A 17301-nucleotide genomic window follows, 5' to 3' on the forward strand; every position below is an offset into this window, starting at 1 on the left:
TTCTTTATTTAACCTTTTAGGGTTAGGCATTAACCAAGTGTTCAGCTTTACCCTAATCTAAAGCTTCTCGACTGGAGAGCAACAGTGCCTCATTTGAAAGCTACAAAATGTACGTACACACTTTTTCTTTGAATTATTGCCGTCATTTTTTGGTTGCGTTTTCATCATATCTTTGTCTCGCTTTTTTTGCTGTTTTACGCTTTCCCCAAGAAGCTTTTAGATTTGGGTGAAGCCAAACTGCTGAACATGTGCTCGGTTCAGGCGGGGATTATCCCCTTTTGCCTTTCCCATTCTCATTATAAAAACATTAACAAGTGAAAGCACCTCTCTGTCCCCTCACTCCCAATGTAACATGATGTTAATTAGACTCTTTAATCAGTACTTTCATAAACCCAGCGGCAGCAGGTCAGACCTCGGTCACTCCCACAGGGTTAGGAAGTTATACTTGATCAATACATCCACAAAAGAGAAGCTACATTCTGACTAAACGCCCAGAACTTCAAAAAGGCTTCCTCCAGAGGCCGAGTGTCAGTTTCCTCCAGAGGCCGAGTATCAGTTTCCTCCAGAGGCCGAGTGTCAGTTTCCTCCAGAGGCCGACAGTTTCCTCCAGAGGCCGACAGTTTCCTCCAGAGGCCGACAGTTTCCTCCAGAGGCCGAGTGTCAGTTTCCTCCAGAGGCCGAGTGTCAGTTTCCTCCAGAGGCCGAGTGTCAGTTTCCTCCAGAGGCCGAGTGTCAGTTTCCTCCAGAGGCCGACAGTTTCCTCCAGAGGCCGACAGTTTCCTCCAGAGGCCGACAGTTTCCTCCAGAGGCCGAGTGTCAGTTTCCTCCAGAGGCCGAGTGTCAGTTTCCTCCAGAGGCCGAGTGTCAGTTTCCTCCAGAGGCCGAGTGTCAGTTTCCTCCAGAGGCCGACAGTTTCCTCCAGAGGCCGACAGTTTCCTCCAGAGGCCGACAGTTTCCTCCAGAGGCCGAGTGTCAGTTTCCTCCAGAGGCCGAGTGTCAGTTTCCTCCAGAGGCCGAGTGTCAGTTTCCTCCAGAGGCCGACAGTTTCCTCCAGAGGCCGACAGTTTCCTCCAGAGGCCGAGTGTCAGTTTCCTCCAGAGGCCGACAGTTTCCTCCAGAGGCCGACAGTTTCCTCCAGAGGCCGAGTGTCAGTTTCCTCCAGAGGCCGAGTGTCAGTTTCCTCCAGAGGCCGACGGTTTCCTCCAGAGGCCGACAGTTTCCTCCAGAGGCCGAGTGTCAGTTTCCTCCAGAGGCCGACAGTTTCCTCCAGAGGCCGAGTGTCAGTTTCCTCCAGAGGCCGACAGTTTCCTCCAGAGGCCGAGTGACAGTTTCCTCCAGAGGCCGAGTGTCAGTTTCCTCCAGAGGCCGACAGTTTCCTCCAGAGGCCGAGTGACAGTTTCCTCCAGAGGCCGACAGTTTCCTCCAGAGGCCGAGTGTCAGTTTCCTCTAGAGGCCGACAGTTTCCTCCAGAGGCCGAGTGTCAGTTTCCTCCAGAGGCCGACAGTTTCCTCCAGAGGCCGAGTGTCAGTTTCCTCCAGAGGCCGAGTGTCAGTTTCCTCCAGAGGCCGACAGTTTCCTGGTGACTCGTAGGTAAACTTCCTCACACTCTGAACCAGGGCTGTTTCCTCACTTCAGTCACAATGACTTCAACTCTTCTCTGAACTCTCGCCGTCTGAAAAATAATAATACAACATTTATTTAGTGAAAAAGCTTCACACCAGGATGATACAATCGATCTTTCAGTTGATTGTATCATCCTGGTGAATCATCCAGGTTTAGGAGGAACTTGAACTGAACACTTTAGAACGTCTGCTATAGAGATCATTCCGTGTGGTTTCCTCCACAGCGCAGACGTGACCCTCTCAGGTTTGGAGCCAGGCTTTTAGGCCGTTCTTGGGAGGTTTGAAGTCCCATTGCTTTCTGTAAAGCTCTTTGAGTGCCTAATGTAGGTGGAAAAGCGCTATATAAAATGAGACCATTTACCATTAGAATCCTGTCTACCAAGTGCCTTTTGGAGTCGCCCCTGGCCACAAAGGAGTGGTATTACAGCAAAGTCAGCTAGGGTTCCTTAACCTTAACTATCCTTAAGGTTAGGGTTAGTTTGTCAAACTCCTCTATCCATAAGGTTAGGATTAGTTTGTCAAACTCCACTATCCTTAAGGTTAAGGTTAGTTTGTCAAACTCCACTATCCTTAAGGTTAGGGTTAGTTTGTCAAACTCCACTATCCTTAAGGTTAAGGATAGTTTGTCAAACTCCACTATCCTTTAGGTTAAGGATAATTTGTCAAACTCCACTATCCTTAAGGTTAGGGTTAGTTTGTCAAACTTCACTATCCTTAAGCTTAGGGTTAGTTTGTCAAACTCCACTATCCTTAAGGTTAAGGTTAGTTTGTCAAACTCCACTATCCTTAAGGTTAAGGATAGTTTGTCAAACTCCACTATCCTTAAGGTTAGGGTTAGTTTGTCAAACTTCACTATCCTTAAGGTTAGGGTTAGTTTGTCAAACTCCACTATCCTTAAGGTTAGGGTTAGTTTGTCAAACTCCACTATCCTTAAGGTTAGGGTTAGTTTGTCAAACTTCACTATCCTTAAGAGTTAGGGATAGTTTGTCAAACTCCACTATCCTTAAGGTTAGGGTTAGTTTGTCAAACTCCACTATCCTTAAGGTTAGGGTTAGTTTGTCAAACTCCACTATCCTTAAGGTTAAGGATAGTTTGTCAAACTCCTCTATCCTTAAGGTTAGGGTTAGTTTGTCAAACTCCTCTATCCTTAAGGTTAGGGTTAGTTTGTCAAACTCCACTATCCTTAAGGTTAGGGTTAGTTAGTCAAACTCCACTATCCTTAAGGTTAAGGTTAGTTTGTCAAACTCCTCTATCCTTAAGGTTAAGGATAGTTTGTCAAACTCCTCTATCCTTAAGGTTAAGGATAGTTTGTCAAACTCCACTATCCTTAAGGCTAGGGTTAGTTTGTCAAACTCCACTATCCTTAAGGTTAAGGTTAGTTTGTCAAACTCCACTATCCTTAAGGTTAGGGTTAGTTTGTCAAACTCCACTATCCTTAAGGTTAGGGTTAGTTTGTCAAACTCCACTATCCTTAAGCTTAGGGTTTGTTTGTCAAACTCCACTATCCTTAAGGTTAGGGTTAGTTTGTCAAACTCCACTATCCTTAAGGTTAGGGTTTGTTTGTCAAACTCCACTATCCTTAAGGTTAGGGTTAGTTTGTCAAACTCCACTATCCTTAAGCTTAGGGTTAGTTTGTCAAACTCCACTATCCTTAAGAGTTAGGGTTAGTTTGTCAAACTCCACTATCCTTAAGGTTAAGGTTAGTTTGTCAAACTCCACTATCCTTAAGGTTAGGGTTAGTTTGTCAAACTCCACTATCCTTAAGGTTAAGGATAGTTTGTCAAACTCCACTATCCTTAAGGTTAGGGTTAGTTTGTCAAACTTCACTATCCTTAAGGTTAGGGTTAGTTTGTCAAACTTCACTATCCTTAAGGTTAAGGTTAGTTTGTCAAACTCCACTATCCTTAAGCTTAGGGTTAGTTTGTCAAACTCCACTATCCTTAGGGTTAGGGTTAGTTTGTCAAACTCCACTATCCTTAAGCTTAGGGTTAGTTTGTCAAACTCCACTATCCTTAGGGATAGTTTGTCAAACTCCACTATCCTTAAGGTTAAGGATAGTTTGTCAAACTCCACTATCCTTAAGCTTAGGGTTAGTTTGTAAAACTCCACTATCCTTAGGGATAGTTTGTCAAACTCCACTATCCTTAAGGTTAAGGATAGTTTGTCAAACTCCACTATCCTTAAGAGTTAGGGATAGTTTGTCAAACTCCACTATCCTTAAGGTTAGGGTTAGTTTGTCAAACTCCACTATCCTTAAGCTTAGGGTTAGTTTGTCAAACTTCACTATCCTTAAGGTTAGGGTTAGTTTGTCAAACTCCACTATCCTTAAGCTTAGGGTTAGTTTGTCAAACTCCACTATCCTTAGGGATAGTTTGTCAAACTCCACTATCCTTAAGGTTAAGGTTAGTTTGTCAAACTTCACTATCCTTAAGGTTAGGGATAGTTTGTCAAACTCCACTATCCTTAAGCTTAGGGTTAGTTTGTCAAACTCCACTATCCTTAAGAGTTAGGGTTAGTTTGTCAAACTTCACTATCCTTAAGAGTTAGGGTTAGTTTGTCAAACTTCACTATCCTTAAGGTTAGGGATAGTTTGTCAAACTCCACTATCCTTAAGGTTAGGGTTAGTTTGTCAAAGTCCACTATCCTTAGGGATAGGGTTAGTTTGTCAAACTCCACTATCCTTAGGGATAGTTTGTCAAACTCCACTATCCTTAAGGTTAAGGTTAGTTTGTCAAACTCCACTATCCTTAAGCTTAGGGTTAGTTTGTAAAACTTCACTATCCTTAAGGTTAGGGTTAGTTTGTCAAACTCCACTATCCTTAAGCTTAGGGTTAGTTTGTCAAACTCCACTATCCTTAGGGATAGTTTGTCAAACTCCACTATCCTTAAGGTTAAGGATAGTTTGTCAAACTCCACTATCCTTAAGAGTTAGGGATAGTTTGTCAAACTCCACTATCCTTAAGGTTAGGGATAGTTTGTCAAACTCCACTATCCTTAAGGTTAAGGATAGTTTGTCAAACTCCACTATCCTTAAGGTTAGGGTTAGTTTGTCAAACTCCACTATCCTTAAGGTTAAGGTTAGTTTGTCAAACTCCACTATCCTTAAGGGTTAGGGTTAGTTTGTCAAACTCCACTATCCTTAGGGATAGGGTTAGGGTTAGGGTTAGGGTTAGGGTTAGGGTTAGGGTTAGGGTTAGTTTGTCAAACTCCACTATCCTTAGGGATAGTTTGTCAAACTCCACTATCCTTAAGGTTAAGGATAGTTTGTCAAACTCCACTATCCTTAAGGTTAAGGATAGTTTGTCAAACTCCACTATCCTTAAGGTTAGGGTTAGTTTGTCAAACTCCACTATCCTTAAGCTTAGGGTTAGTTTGTCAAACTCCACTATCCTTAAGCTTAGGGTTAGTTTGTCAAACTCCACTATCCTTAGGGATAGTTTGTCAAACTCCACTATCCTTAAGGTTAAGGATAGTTTGTCAAACTCCACTATCCTTAAGAGTTAGGGATAGTTTGTCAAACTCCACTATCCTTAAGGTTAGGGATAGTTTGTCAAACTCCACTATCCTTAAGGTTAGGGTTAGTTTGTCAAACTCCACTATCCTTAAGGTTAAGGATAGTTTGTCAAACTCCACTATCCTTAAGGTTAGGGTTAGTTTGTCAAACTCCACTATCCTTAAGGTTAAGGTTAGTTTGTCAAACTCCACTATCCTTAAGGCTAAGGTTAGTTTGTCAAACTCCACTATCCTTAAGGTTAAGGTTAGTTTGTCAAACTCCACTATCCTTAAGCTTAGGGTTAGTTTGTCAAACTCCACTATCCTTAAGGTTAAGGTTAGTTTGTCAAACTCCACTATCCTTAAGGTTAGGGTTAGTTTGTCAAACTCCTCTATCCTTAAGGTTAGGGTTAGTTTGTCAAACTCCACTATCCTTAAGGTTAGGGTTAGTTTGTCAAACTCCACTATCCTTAAGGTTAGGGTTAGTTTGTCAAACTCCACTATCCTTAAGGTTAGGGTTAGTTTGTCAAACTTCACTATCCTTAAGAGTTAGGGTTAGTTTGTCAAACTCCACTATCCTTAAGGTTAGGGTTAGTTTGTCAAACTCCACTATCCTTAAGGTTAAGGATAGTTTGTCAAACTCCACTATCCTTAAGGTTAGGGTTAGTTTGTCAAACTTCACTATCCTTAAGGTTAGGGTTAGTTTGTCAAACTTCACTATCCTTAAGGTTAAGGTTAGTTTGTCAAACTCCACTATCCTTAAGGTTAAGGATAGTTTGTCAAACTCCACTATCCTTAAGGTTAGGGTTAGTTTGTCAAACTTCACTATCCTTAAGGTTAGGGTTAGTTTGTCAAACTTCACTATCCTTAAGGTTAGGGTTAGTTTGTCAAACTTCACTATCCTTAAGGTTAGGGTTAGTTTGTCAAACTTCACTATCCTTAAGGTTAAGGTTAGTTTGTCAAACTCCACTATCCTTAAGCTTAGGGTTAGTTTGTCAAACTCCACTATCCTTAAGCTTAGGGTTAGTTTGTCAAACTTCACTATCCTTAAGGTTAGGGTTAGTTTGTCAAACTCCACTATCCTTAAGCTTAGGGTTAGTTTGTCAAACTCCACTATCCTTAGGGATAGTTTGTCAAACTCCACTATCCTTAAGGTTAGGGTTAGTTTGTCAAACTCCACTATCCTTAAGGTTAGGGTTAGTTTGTCAAACTCCACTATCCTTAAGGTTAGGGAAAGTTTGTCAAACTCCACTATCCTTAAGGTTAGGGTTAGTTTGTCAAACTCCACTATCCTTAAGGTTAGGGTTAGTTTGTCAAACTCCACTATCCTTAAGGCTAAGGTTAGTTTGTCAAAAAAAGGGACGTTACCGAGTTTGGCCTGAACTTTCTTCTTTCTGCGCCTCTTCAGACTTTCCCCATGACGCTCCTCGTGTCTCTTTACTCCGTCCTCAGTCTGTCCCTCGTGTCTCTTCACTCCGTCCTCAGTCTGTCCCTCGTGTCTCTTCACTCCGTCCTCAGTCTGTCCCTCGTGTCTCTTCACTCCGTCCTCAGTCTGTCCCTCGTGTCTCTTCACTCCGTCCTCAGTCTGTCCCTCGTGTCTCTTCACTCCGTCCTCAGTCTGTCCCTCGTGTCTCTTCACTCCGTCCTCAGTCTGTCCCTCGTGTCTCTTCACTCCGTCCTCAGTCTGTCCCTCGTGTCTCTTTACTCCGTCCTCAGTCTGTCCCTCGTGTCTCTTTACTCCGTCCTCGTGTCTCTTCACTCCGTCCTCAGTGTGTCCTTCATGTCTCTTTACTCCGTCCTCGTGTCTCTTTACTCCGTCCTCAGTGTGTCCTTCATGTCTCTTCACTCCGTCCTCAGTCTGTCCCTCGTGTCTCTTTACTCCGTCCTCGTGTCTCTTCAGTCCGTCCTCGTGTCTCTTCAGTCCGTCCTCGTGACTCTGCACGTGTCTCTTGAGCCGGTCGTCGCTAGCGAAGCCTTTGCCGCAGACGGAGCAGCTGAAAGGTCTCTCTCCGGTGTGGACGGCCAGGTGTTTCCTCAGGCCTCCACTCTGAGTGAAGCCTTTTTCACATAAGGGACATTTAAAGGGCTTGTCGTCCGAGTGCGTGGCCATGTGGACGCTGATGTAGCTCTTTTCGGCGAAGGTCTTTCCGCAGACGGGGCAGGCGTATGGCCGCTCTCCCGTGTGCTTCATCATGTGCTTTTTTAAGTTGGTCTGCTGCGTGTAGCCCTTGTTGCAGAGCGCGCACACGAAGCGCTTCTCGCCGGTGTGAAGCTCGATGTGCTCCTTCAGCGTGCTCTTATCAGCGAAGCCTTTCTCACAGAAGGGGCAGCTGAAAGGCTTCTCCCCCGTGTGCCGCCGCATGTGCTTCTTGAACTCGCTCTCGTACACAAAGCCCTTGTCGCACTCGGAGCAGCTGAACGGCTTCTGCTCCCAGTGGTTCTTCATGTGCTTGTTCAGCAGGCTGTTTCGGGCAAAGCTTTTGGAGCAGATGGAGCAGGTGGTGGGTTTGTCGCTGTGACTTTTGAAGTGTTCGGACAGAGACTTTTTGCTGCTGAAGCTGCGCTCGCAGACGGAGCAGGTGAAGGTCCGCTCCGTGTGAAGCAGCATGTGATTCCGTAAAACGTACTTGCGAGAGAACTCCTTCCCGCACTCGGGGCACTTGAGCTTCTTGGCGTTTCTCGGAGCTTTGCTGCCGGCGGAGGACAGGTCCAGCGCCTCGTCGTCATGCGTTTTGGTGTTGTTTTTGGCGGGACTCGGGCAGATGCCGTGGCGCACTCGCAGATGGCGGTCCAGACTCGACTTCTGTTTGAACGCCGCGTCACAAACGCCGCACTTTTGGGGCCTCTCTTCCGTGTGGACGAACATGTGCGTTTTCAGATTGGAGGAGCGTGAAAACCTCTTTCCGCACTCTGAGCAGCTGTAAGGTTTCTCCGCCTCCTCATCTCCGGTGAACGTGGGGTCCGCGCACTTGTGCTTTTCCAGGCTCTGTTTGTAGGCGAAGGCTTTGTCGCACACGGAGCACACGAAAGGTTTCTCTCCGGTGTGAATCCTCATGTGAACTCGCAGGATGTTTTTCAGCCTGAAACACTGGTCACAAACCGGACACCTGAACGGCCTCAGTCCCGTGTGGATTAACACGTGTCTGTTTAAGTCGGCCACGCGCCGGAAGCTCACGCCGCACCACGAGCAGCTGCAGGGTTTCCCGGCTGTGGGGGCAGGGGCCCAGTTCAGGGGCCAGTCCCCAGTGTGTTCCTCACTATCGGAGTGTGACTGTGTGAGCGGATCCGAGCTGCAGCCGGCGCCGTTACTCTCACACTCGTCTTCAGCCTCTTCAGTTTTCACCGTCACCAGGTGAAACGGGAACTCCCCTGGAGTGAGGCTGCGCTCGTGCCCCGGAGTGAGGCTGCGCTCGTGCCCCGGAGTGAGGCTGCGCTCGTGCCCCGGAGTGAGGCTGCGCTCGGGCCCCGGAGTGAGGCTGCGCTCGGGCCCCGGAGTGAGGCTGCGCTCGGGCCCTGGAGTGAGGCTGCGCTCGGGCCCCGGAGTGAGGCTGCGCTCGGGCCCCGGAGTGAGGCTGCGCTCGGGCCCCGGAGTGAGGCTCCGCTCTGACCCTGACCTGGACACAAACAAAACAGAGTGAGACAGAACATTTTGGCACCAACAATGAAAAACTCTGACGCCGCCCTCGACAGTGAGACACATTTCACGTCAGGTGTAAAAGCTCGGGTCAGTGAAGGAGCTGTTATTAAATAATTCATGATTCTGTGCTTTAAATAACGTTAATGTGGATCCACCTGAGAAGCAGAGCCTGTCAGTCCTGACCCTGGCCGGGACCGTTTTGTACACTGTCCAGTTAGGTTCATTAGCAGTGATGGAACAAACGAGCCCAGGCTGTATCGCATCGTGCGCTGAAAGCAAAGCCTCAGCCGAGCTGAATCACCGAGCATCACTTTGAGAAAAGTCACGTGACCGACACAGTCACTGTGTCCCGTGGAACCATGTAGTGTCGCACACAACAGGCAGCAGTGAGCAGCAGGGGGCGCCAGCTGAACGAGATCAACACTTTGTCATTTGGGATTTATGCACCGGATCCGTGGGTGCTCTCGGGCTAGAGCACCTGCTCCGGGGGCCGCCCAAAACTATTCTGCCCTGACAACAAAATGGTTCAATAGATATAGCGTGCAAAGCACAAGAGCGTCTGTTTGATTCTCTTTCTCTTTCAAAAGCACAGATATAGCCTAGAACATAATAGTAAAACCGTTGGTGTAGCTCTGTAAGGAGAGCGCCCGGTTAATAATCAGAGAGTCGTGAGTTGGAGTCAGATGATGACTCGCCTGTAGGAGGGGTAGGGCCTTGTAAGTTATTACTAACTTCTTCCTACTCCCTTTGAGCAGCACTAATACTTGTTATGTTGTGATTAATCTCTGTGAATTATCAGTATACTATACCTGTGTACATCTGTTATTAACTAAACTATGATAATCAAAGGCACTATCCTTTATTAAATGTTGGTCAGTGACTTCATGTTTAGACGGTGCATCACTGATACGTCTCATTAATCCTCATTCATTTGTTTCTGTTTTCCTCTTTCTAAATGATCACTCTCAGCTGTTTAAACACTTCAGTCCTGATCATTTGGTTCACATTTCAGAACATGAATCAATGAGCTCTGTCAGTGCTGAGTTAGCTTTTTTTCAGGCTCACTGCTGCAATGCTTTTTCACCACCAGATGGCGCCCATAAGCCTAACAACACTGCGTGACACAGTGTGATACATCTACCCATCATCATTCATTAGGTCTTCTAGTAATGATACCATTATCTTCAGAGGGTCATTAAATTCTCATAGACTAGAGGCCATTTTATCACAACATCCTAAAAACAACAACATCCTAAAAAACTCAAATCTAGAATATGAAGATCACTCAATATACTTCTGTAGAGGCCCTGGCATTCTGGGGGGAAAAGGTTCCCAAATCAAAAAAATGTCATTTCTAGCAGCCTATAAATCCAAATGTTAAACACTTCAATCTTAGAGCAGAAAAGGTGGTTACCGTTTTGTAAATGGTAAAATAAATAAAATAAAATGAGGAGTTAGAGCCAATCACTTTGCATGTGTTCATTACACACAGCTCCCCTGTGGTGTAAATATAAAAAGGCACTTTCAAGCACTAATGAGAACTTGTATGTACTGTATTTTAAATTCATTTGCCGCCTCAACAACTCTGAACACTTTGGTGGTGGCTCTGGTGAACCCCAGGTCTTGTGTCTCCTTTATGGAAACATTGGCTCTGGTGAACCCCAGGTCTTGTCTCCTTTATGGAAACATTGGCTCTGGTGAACCTCAGGTCTTGTGTCTCCTTTATGGAAACATTGACTCTGGTGAACCTCAGGTCTTGTCTCCTTTATGGAAACATTGGCTCTGGTGAAGCTCAGGTCTTGTGTCTCCTTTATGGAAACATTGGCTCTGGTGAACCCCAGGTCTTGTGTCTCCTTTATGGAAACATTGACTCTGGTGAACCTCAGGTCTTGTCTCCTTTATGGAAACATTGGCTCTGGTGAAGCTCAGGTCTTGTGTCTCCTTTATGGAAACATTGGCTCTGGTGAACCCCAGGTCTTGTGTCTCCTTTATGGAAACATTGTATAGCTGTCTTTTATAATCTTGTCTGTATTGTTTATGTGAGTCTTGTCTTTGGGGGGTTATATGGTTGTATATATGTCTTTTTATACGATGGATCTAGAGTCTGAATAAAGAAATGATGATTAACATCCTAATGTGAGAGGGTCAACTGGGAGGCTGTGGGTGAAACCACACGGAACTAACCTAAAAGGTTAGGGTTAGGGGATATATGGGATATATGGGAGGTTTAGGGTTAGGGGATATATGGGATATATGGGAGGTTAGGGTTAGGGGATATATGGGATATATGGGAGGTTAGGGTTAGGGGATATATGGGATATATGGGAGGTTAGGGTTAGGGGATATATGGGATATATGGGAGGTGGTCCAGGCGCATTCTTTTAAATGTTGTAATCTGTAAAGCACTTTGTGATACCTTTCGGTATGAAAAGCGCTTTATAAATACATTTGATTGATTGATTGATATAGCCAGACCTGTGTATATAACATAATACATGACACGTCACATGACACGTCACATGACACGTCACATGACACGTCACATGACACGTCACATGACACGTCACATGACACGTCACATGACACAGGCCACAGGTGTAGCCGAAACTGTCAGGTACCAAAAAACATACAGGCCTGGCTATGAGAACATAACAGCACCCTATTGTACATGTTTTGTAGTTCATCAGCTACTAATAGTTTAACATTAGAGGGGGTGGGCGGAGCTTAGCCAGAGGCAGGAAGTTAAATGCTGTTGTCATAGTAACGATAAACAACTGTTTACCTTTGTCTTTGGTCATTTTGTTTTATGTTTATGTTTCAGCCTGAGGAAACTGAAGCTGATCCTGAAACAGTCTTTGGTCATTTTGTTTTATGTTTATGTTTCAGCCTGAGGAAACTGAAGCTGATCCTGAAACAGTCTTTGGTCATTTTGTTTTGTTTATGTTTCAGCCTGAGGAAACTGAAGCTGATCCTGAAACAGTCTTTGGTCATTTTGTTCTATGTTTCAGCCTGAGGAAACTGAAGCTGATCCTGAAACAGTCTTTGGTCATTTTGTTTTGTTTTTGTTTCAGCCAGAGGAAACTGAAGCTGATCCTGAAACAGTCTTTGGTCATTTTGTTTTATGTTTATGTTTCAGCCTGAGGAAACTGAAGCTGATCCTGAAACAGTCTTTGGTCATTTTGTTCTATTTGTTTTGTTTCAGCCTGAGGAAACTGAAGCTGATCCTGAAACAGTCTTTGGTCATTTTGTTTTATTCTTTTGTTTCAGCCTGAGGAAACTGAAGCTGATCCTGAAACAGTCTTTGGTCATTTTGTTTTATTCTTTTGTTTCAGCCTGAGGAAACTGAAGCTGATCCTGAAACAGTCTTTGGTCATTTTGTTTTGTTTTTGTTTCAGCCTGAGGAAACTGAAGCTGATCCTGAAACAGTCTTTGGTCATTTTGTTTTATGTTTTTGTTTCAGCCTGAGGAAACTGAAGCTGATCCTGAAACAGTCTTTGGTCATTTTGTTTTATGTTTTTGTTTCAGCCTGAGGAAACTGAAGCTGATCCTGAAACAGTCTTTGGTCATTTTGTTTTATGTTTTTGTTTCAGCCTGAGGAAACTGAAGCTGATCCTGAAACAGTCTTTGGTCATTTTGTTTTATGTTTATGTTTCAGCCTGAGGAAACTGAAGCTGATCCTGAAACAGTCTTTGGTCATTTTGTTTTGTTTTTGTTTGGCCTGTGATCATCTCATCACTGGTTTTCCGTAGTAAACTCCTGGAGATTGTAAAAGGTAAAATACTAAAGCAGGAGCAGCTTTAAACTGTTTACTAATGTTATTCTGTGGACAATGCAAACATGGCGGATCTCCATGGCAACAGAAACGCCAAGAGCCCGTGTTTATAAATGTTCTGAGTATTTGCAAAGTGATAGCCATGAACGTATTTGCAGAGGATATGAAGAGACTGTGACCTTTAGTTTGTTTGTGCCTCAGAACATATCATTAGTTTTGCTTCATGAGGGAAATGAGAGTATTTACATAAAAACAACGCGTACTTTGAGCCTTAAGCGGCAGAGTTCACCACAGACAAACCTTCAGCTCCGTCTGAGCTCAGACTTTATCATAACAGAGAGGTCCAAACGCTCTAACAAAAGCGGCTAAAGCTAGCGGCTAAAGCTAACGGCTAACGCTAAAGTCGCAGGTTCGTGTCCGGTTCTGTGTCTGACCTGAGTCTCTGCTGCTCCAGGTCCAGCTTCAGCTTCAGCTCCGTCATGTTTCACTGCTCTGTGAAGCTTTAAGGCGAAGCTCTGGGGCCGTTTGTCACCCTTAGCTTCATTAGCTCCATTAGCCTCGGTGCTAGCCACACAGGGGTCCTGACGGCGCGGTGCCCGATCAGCTGCCTGATTACAGACGATACGTGTTTAACCTCTTAACCCCCGTCTGAACCGACGGCTTTTTCTCCACTTTGGCTTCTTGAAAAAAGCGTCAAAATAACCCGTGAAAAGCAACAATGAGACAAAGAAGAGGCGACAGAAACACAACTAAAAGAGCAGTCGTTCTGTGCGCTCTGCAGTCCAGGAGCTTTGACATTTGGAGAAACTTGTTTCAGCCCATAGGCCAGAGCAACATCTCATTTGAAAGCTAAGGCCTACAAAACGTACTAAACAGATCTTGTCGTCCCTTTTTCCCCATTAGTTTTTATTACATTTTTGTCACTTTACTTCGATTTTTCCCTCACATTTCCGTTGCTCTTGTGTTGCATTTTTAACTTCATATTTGTCTCTTTTTTTGGTGCTATTTTGACACTTTTTCCAAGAGGCTTTTAGATTTGGGTAAAGCCAAACCCGGTTCAGGCTGGGTTTTCCCCAAAGAGACACAGACTCTGCAGGTGGTTTGGTGAAGGATGTAAGAAAGAAATGTTTTTATTGTTTTGTATGAAAATGATGCGAGTTTATGGGATTATGGGTTAAGGCGGGTTAAGAGGTTATTTTGTCTTGTGGGGATAATAGAAAAATAAAAACTGCCGCTCGAGGACATTTACAAGAAACCATTGTTGTCAATGCGCATCCAGAGAATGCGTTTGCGACTTCAGTGGTTCGACATCTGCGTCAAGTACAGAAGGAGCTTCCAGACACATAGTCCTCCAAAACGCCAGAGGCAGGTCCATTAGAGTGTGTCTATGCTAAGCTTCCTGTCTGTGAGTGATGAAATATAGCCTATAAAGGGATGTAGTTCCCCCACCATGAGGAAGCACATGTTAAATCTCATACATCAGTCTCACCTCGGAATGGTGAAAAGCAGGCAGCGTGCACGTGAGGTGGCCAGGTATGAGTGCAGAAAACATGATCCGAAACTGTGACAAGTGCTGATCTCCAAAACACACTTCCTAAACTGCCGCCAAAGCCACAGAAACGCCTGAGCTCCCATTTGAAGTGGTAGCTTCCGATCTGTTTGAGTTCGAAGACAAGAATGACATGCTATACTGGTGGAATATTACTCTAAGTACATTGAAGTTGATCGGGTTAGGGTTAGAGGATCAACGCAGCCGCACGACCGCAGAGACTCTGAAAGCCCTTCCATTGTTGCGGAGTTGAATAAATGCAGGTAAAAGACTACAGCCGTCCCCTACATGTTAAAGAAGTACGTTACACTTTTCTCCTGTTCTTATTGTAGCATCTCATGGATCTGCAGCTGAAGCCTCATGAAACTCCAAGCAGTTGAAACAATGACTCCGCAGTGACATCTGGTGGCAAAGTGTCATTACAACCACATTTACGGAGTTTCAGGATCAACTATTATTGAAATAAAACCACAATCTGTCTAAAATATGGACTTTTCCTGAATGTGTTATTGTTCTCACTGTTTTGCTAAGCTATTTTTAAAAAACACATGTTAGCATTGACATTTAACAGTATATTTTCAGGATTTTTCACATAGGGCCTCATTTCCTAGTTATCCAAAGTGTTGTTGAATTATGGAGATTTGCTTTAATTATTATTTTTCATGCAGTGTTTATATTTGAAGAGTTTAGTGGCGCTAGGCTAGTGCATGTCTATGGTATCAGCTAGCCTGCATTAAAAACAGTGTGACCCGCTCCACAGAGCACCTGAGGCAGATCACTTACAACACCAGACTAACCATAGAAATGTCTGTGTCGACTGAATCATTGTGGATTTAAAAGACCTTAGAGCAGCATCAGCTTCCTGTTTTAAGCTACGCAGCGGCGGAGTGATCTGCTCAGTAACCGGATCTACAGTGGTTTGTTTACCTGCGGCCGCTTCACTACCCGTGGAATTCACAAAGGAGCTTTCTACAAATCAGACATGACGTTTTTCCGCTAGCTTCACACAAGCTAGCTTCACACAAGCTAGCTTCACACAAGCTAGCTTCACAGCAACAAAAGCACGAGTGAAAAGAAAAAGGTTCCGACAGAGCGAACAAACATGCATTATATTATTAGCTTCCCCTTTGTAGACGAACAAGGTACATTTATAGTGATGCATAAGCACAAGTTTTAAGTATTTTTGTTGTTGATTGTCAATTTCATGACTAAAGTTAAAGGTTAAATGAAAGATTGTAAGAGCATGGAAACCAGCTTACACGCGAGTTTACTGCCATTAAACTTCAACAAATCATCAGTAAAGTGTCTTCCATAATGCGGGGGTTATGTTACAAACAGAAAACTGGAAAAAAGAGACAAGGCAGCAACAGCACAAGGACAAAGAAGTGTTTCCATGAGTTTTGAGCCTTTTAGATTTGGGTAAAGCTGGACGCTCAGTCTGAACGTACCACAGCTTTTCAACCAGCTTAAAGGAGCATTACCGCCCCCTACTGTTCCGGAATCAGACTTTTCTGTTTGAAACTGGACCTAAATATAAAATAGACAGATGCCAGAGTGTCCTCTTTTTTATTTACACAAAAGACACTGTAAAAGACAAAAGATTAAAACAGTAAAGTCTGGAATAATTACAGAAAACATCAGCAGCAACAACAAAGAAACATATTTCACTGACACCCCCCCCCCCCCAAAGTCACATGACCCCCCTGAGTCACATGACCTCAAAGTGAAACGAAAACACAGGACTCTATAACCCTAAAACATTGAGTAAAAGTAGTTCTAAAACATGTATAACGTATCAGATAGAAACAGGGGGGCGGGGCTTGGAAACACGTCAATTACATAATCGATTAAAATAATGACTAGCAATCATTGAGCTGCACAGAAAGTTCAGTTCAAGGCCAGACGCTGCAGGTGAATGAGGAAAACTAAATAAATGTAGGGATTTCAATTTGAAACTTTTGCAGAACATTCCTGAAAAAAAATCCATTGCAAGTTTTCTGTCATTTTATGTTTTTGTATAAAAAGGCCTAAAGTTTTGAAACGAGCTAAACATCAGTTCTTTCACCTGCAGCGTCTCGCCTGAAGATCTAAAGTCCTACAACACGAGCCGATCACTGTGATTTGATTACGATTTTCATCATTAGTGAAACGCTCTCGTTAATGTAAGACAAAGGGACAGAAAGTGCGGCCCCTGATTGGACAGATCCTCTGAAGGGGCGGGGCTTGAGCAGATGCCGAGTTGAAATTGGACGACGAAACTTACACAAAAACATGTCAACTTCATAAAGAGCCAGCAGGGGTATGTAGATGGTGTCCCTCAGGGGGGTATGTAGATGGTGTCCCTCAGGGGGGTATGTAGATGGTCTCTCAGGGGGGTATGTAGATGGTGTCCCTCAGGGGGGTATGTAGATGGTGTCCCTCAGGGGGGTATGTAGATGGTCTCTCAGGGGGGTATGTAGATGGTCTCTCAGGGGGGTATGTAGATGGTCTCTCAGGGGGGTATGTAGATGGTCTCTCAGGGGGGTATGTAGATGGTCTCTCAGGAGGGTATGTAGATGGTCTCTCAGGAGGGTATGTAGATGGTCCCTCAGGGGGGTATGTAGATGGTCTCTCAGGGGGGTATGTAGATGGTCTCTCAGGGGGGTATGTAGATGGTCTCTCAGGAGGGTATGTAGATGGTCTCTCAGGGGGGTATGTAGATGGTCTCTCAGGGGGGTATGTAGATGGTCTCTCAGGGGGGTATGTAGATGGTCTCTCAGGAGGGTATGTAGATGGTCCCTCAGGGGGGTATGTAGATGGTCTCTCAGGGGGGTATGTAGATGGTCTCTCAGGAGGGTATGTAGATGGTCCCTCAGGGGGGTATGTAGATGGTCTCTCAGGGGGGTATGTAGATGGTCTCTCAGGGGGGTATGTAGATGGTCTCTCAGGAGGGTATGTAGATGGTCTCTCAGGGGGGTATGTAGATGGTCTCTCAGGAGGGTATGTAGATGGTCTCTCAGGGGGGTATGTAGATGGTCTCTCAGGGGGGTATGTAGATGGTCTCTCAGGGGGGTATGTAGATGGTCTCTCAGGAGGGTATGTAGATGGTCCCTCAGGGGGGTATGTAGATGGTCTCTCAGGGGGGTATGTAGATGGTCTCTCAGGGGGGTATGTAGATGGTCTCTCAGGGGGGTATGTAGATGGTCTCTCAGGGGGGTATGTAGATGGTCTCTCAGGAGGGTATGTAGAT

The 17301-nt window shown here is 44.7% G+C and overlaps 1 protein-coding gene across 1 annotated transcript; it reads right to left on the reverse strand.

Moving 5' to 3' along the window:
- Nucleotides 1–1538: 1538 nt before the first annotated feature.
- On the reverse strand, nt 1539–13106 carry LOC306982595 (uncharacterized protein). The gene is made up of 3 exons (XM_079583063.1): nt 12958–13106; nt 6483–8728; nt 1539–1672 (listed from the first exon to the last, which is right to left on the reverse strand). The coding sequence occupies exons 1-3, from the start codon at nt 13002–13004 to the stop codon at nt 1647–1649; spliced, it is 2319 nt and encodes a 772-aa protein (XP_079439189.1). The 5' UTR covers nt 13005–13106; the 3' UTR covers nt 1539–1646.
- Between the last annotated feature and the right edge of the window lie 4195 nt (nt 13107–17301).

The sequence above is a fragment of the Gobius niger genome, assembly GCF_951799975.1.
Source record: "Gobius niger genome assembly, contig: SCAFFOLD_31, whole genome shotgun sequence".
Lineage (NCBI taxonomy): Eukaryota > Metazoa > Chordata > Actinopteri > Gobiiformes > Gobiidae > Gobius > Gobius niger.

Bases quoted from the DNA above. Each gene is read 5' to 3' on its own strand.
- LOC306982595 (XM_079583063.1), bottom strand. From the start codon at position 13,004: ATGACGGAGCTGAAGCTGAAGCTGGACCTGGAGCAGCAGAGACTCAG. The intron at 8,729-12,957 runs GTCAGACACAGA...GTTTGTGTCCAG, and splicing joins CTGGAGCAGCAGAGACTCAG to GTCAGGGTCAGAGCGGAGCC. The intron at 1,673-6,482 runs GTAACGTCCCTT...ATTATTTTTCAG, and splicing joins GAAAGTTCAGGCCAAACTCG to ACGGCGAGAGTTCAGAGAAG.